The sequence below is a fragment of the Sceloporus undulatus genome, chromosome 6 (assembly GCF_019175285.1).
Source record: "Sceloporus undulatus isolate JIND9_A2432 ecotype Alabama chromosome 6, SceUnd_v1.1, whole genome shotgun sequence".
NCBI lineage: Eukaryota > Metazoa > Chordata > Lepidosauria > Squamata > Phrynosomatidae > Sceloporus > Sceloporus undulatus.
This window is the reverse complement of record NC_056527.1, coordinates 164,747,571-164,750,018: the sequence shown is the minus strand read 5'-3', so window position 1 is coordinate 164,750,018 and position 2,448 is coordinate 164,747,571. Positions and strand designations below refer to the sequence as shown.

Genomic DNA, 2,448 nt, shown 5'->3' with positions numbered 1-2,448 from the left:
CTTCCCCTGGAAAAATTTAAGATTGCAAGCTTCCCAGGGTAAATAAGCTTTTGCATGTGTGTGCGCGCATTGATGCTACAGGGCAAAGAGTTAGGAATATTTCTGATGCTAAATAAATATATTTTATTAAGTAACCATTTTGAGAGGGGAGAGAGGCCTTCTGTTCAGAACAAGCTGCACACCAACAATGTAACTTGCTTTACAGCACAGTAATATACATGTTTACTGAGAAGTACGCACACACAGTTAAATATGGCTTACTCCAAGGTAACTGTGTATAGGACTGCATCTTAAGACATGTTCATTAAACTAGAATACATTCTTCCCTGTATAGAAAAGAACCACAGAATGAGATAGGTTTCAAATAGTATTTAGTTTTTGTCATACAAAGCAGAAGAAACAGAATGAGGATATGGCAAGAAATGTCCCCAATAAGCTGTCTAGCTTCAGAGGTCCTCAGTGATGTCTCCACCATTTATAAGGACCACATCATTTAAGGCTGCTTGTTACAGGGAGTTTTATCAGAGAACTATCACTTCACCTTTATGAGGGGCTGAACCCCATAAGCAAATTCAAAGATTTTATAACATGACCTCAAGGTACAACTGGCTACATCTGCCAACAAGATGAGCGCATGGCATGGCCAGTTTGGACAATGTTGGCAGGAGATATCCAGGGTCTCAAAATCCAGAGCAGCACATTTTAAATTCTTCTTCCTCCTTATGGAATTGCACTAGCCCGACTACTGGTCATTTTGCTTTCCCTTTTGCTGGATGTTTGGTTATTATCCTATTTTTGCATGAAAACCCAGCTTTGCTGTCTAAAACTAACCCCTCACCCCAAAACGAAGTGGAGGAAGAGTGAACTTGCCATTTCCAGCAGGTAAGTCCCTGCAGAGCCCATGGCACTTCAGTCCCAAGTGCTCTGGACAAGATAGTTTAGATGTTCCCATTGCACAGAAAAATAATCTAAGGGAACACACAGATGACAGTGCTTCAGTCTCAAAAAGAAAAGCCGCTTGTACTAACATATTGCCAAGCTAGGGACCCAAGGCCCCTCTCACAAAATAAAGGTATCCCTCATGTCATTTCCTGTCAGCTTCTAGCATTCTCTCCTACTGCTTTCATGGCATCACCAGTTGTATTTACATTTTCATGTCTCTCTGAGGCCACTACAGTACTAACCTAACCCTCCACTAAGAAGTCCCTGTGCCAAGCAACCCATAGACAGCTACAGTTATGGGGCCAATTAATACCTGCCAGTGTCCAAAGAAGACACCAGCAGAATTTATCCTCATCCGCCCGCTGAAGGACCTCTGCGTCCTGGTCTCCATGAGCACGTCCCACCACCTTCTCCAGACAAGGGGTTGTAACCTGGGATAAGAGGGGAAAAACTTCAGCAACACGATCATTTAGGAAAACCAGAAAGTTGTTCAACTGCTATGCCTTTATTTTAAATTAAAAATTATACTTCTGTTTTAAACTATAAAGATGAACTACAGATTCCATAAATAATTAAACAATAAACTCAAGAGAAGTGAACGAAAATCAGAGGCATTCCAGCAACAGCAGCAAAGGCAAATATTGCCGGAAGAGATTTGACAGCTGGATACACCGTCCAAGTCCAAAACAGCACTTAAAACTAATCTCATCCAGGTGATTTTTAAATTATGAATTTTAAAATTTGCATTGCATGTTTTTTAAAATATGTATCAGTTTTATATGCTCTTTAAAAAGTTTTATATGCCCTTTTAACTGTGTTATATATTTAATTTGCTGTTGTTTCTTGCCTCAAACCACAGGGAGAGGTGGGTAAGAAATATTTATGATCATTATTATTATTATTACGGTAGATGGGACCCCTGTAGCTAAAAAAAATGGCTACGTGTTTCTGTGAAGAAACTGTCCACTTCATCTAAATGTTGGTGATGTAATGCAGAAAATGCTTCTTTGTGGCATATGAAATTGGCATGTCCAGCAATGGCTTCAGCAGATGTCTTTCACCTTATTAACTCTGTACTAGAAAACTGACATCTGCAGATGCACATTTACTTTTAAATTATATTCTGACTTGGAACTCAACTGACAGCTTAGCTGCTGGAAGAAGGTTCATAATCCAAAACTAGAAAGGCAAAGGATTTGCCATTTGATCTGCAGTGGCCAGAGGATGTTATTGCTCTCTAACTGTGCATAATGTGTATCTTAAGGAGGTGCCAACCAAAACCAAACGTTTCCTTGACATATGGTCAACTTATATTAACGTACATGCTTAATCCATTATTATATCCTATATGCCTAGTCCATGATTATATCCTCCTCCCCTTATCTTTTCACTTTATTACTGTATTTGTAATGTTTTAAACTTAAAAGCAAAACAGAAAGTCGTGGACCAATACACACACACTGGAAGGGGGGTCTTAAGGAAATATAGACGGAAAGTGACTGGGTA

The 2,448-nt window shown here is 39.5% G+C and overlaps 1 protein-coding gene across 1 annotated transcript in view; it reads right to left on the bottom strand.

Moving 5' to 3' along the window:
- Positions 1-354: 354 nt before the first annotated feature.
- Positions 355-2,448, bottom strand: part of SELENOS (selenoprotein S) — an 8,869-nt gene continuing 6,775 nt past the window's right edge. The window contains exons 4-5 of the mRNA XM_042474016.1: positions 2,087-2,096; positions 355-1,373 (exon numbers count right to left, since the gene is read on the bottom strand). Coding sequence (XP_042329950.1) covers positions 1,294-1,373; positions 2,087-2,096 — 90 coding nt within the window. The 3' untranslated portion in view covers positions 355-1,293. The remainder of the gene's footprint in view (positions 1,374-2,086; positions 2,097-2,448) is intronic.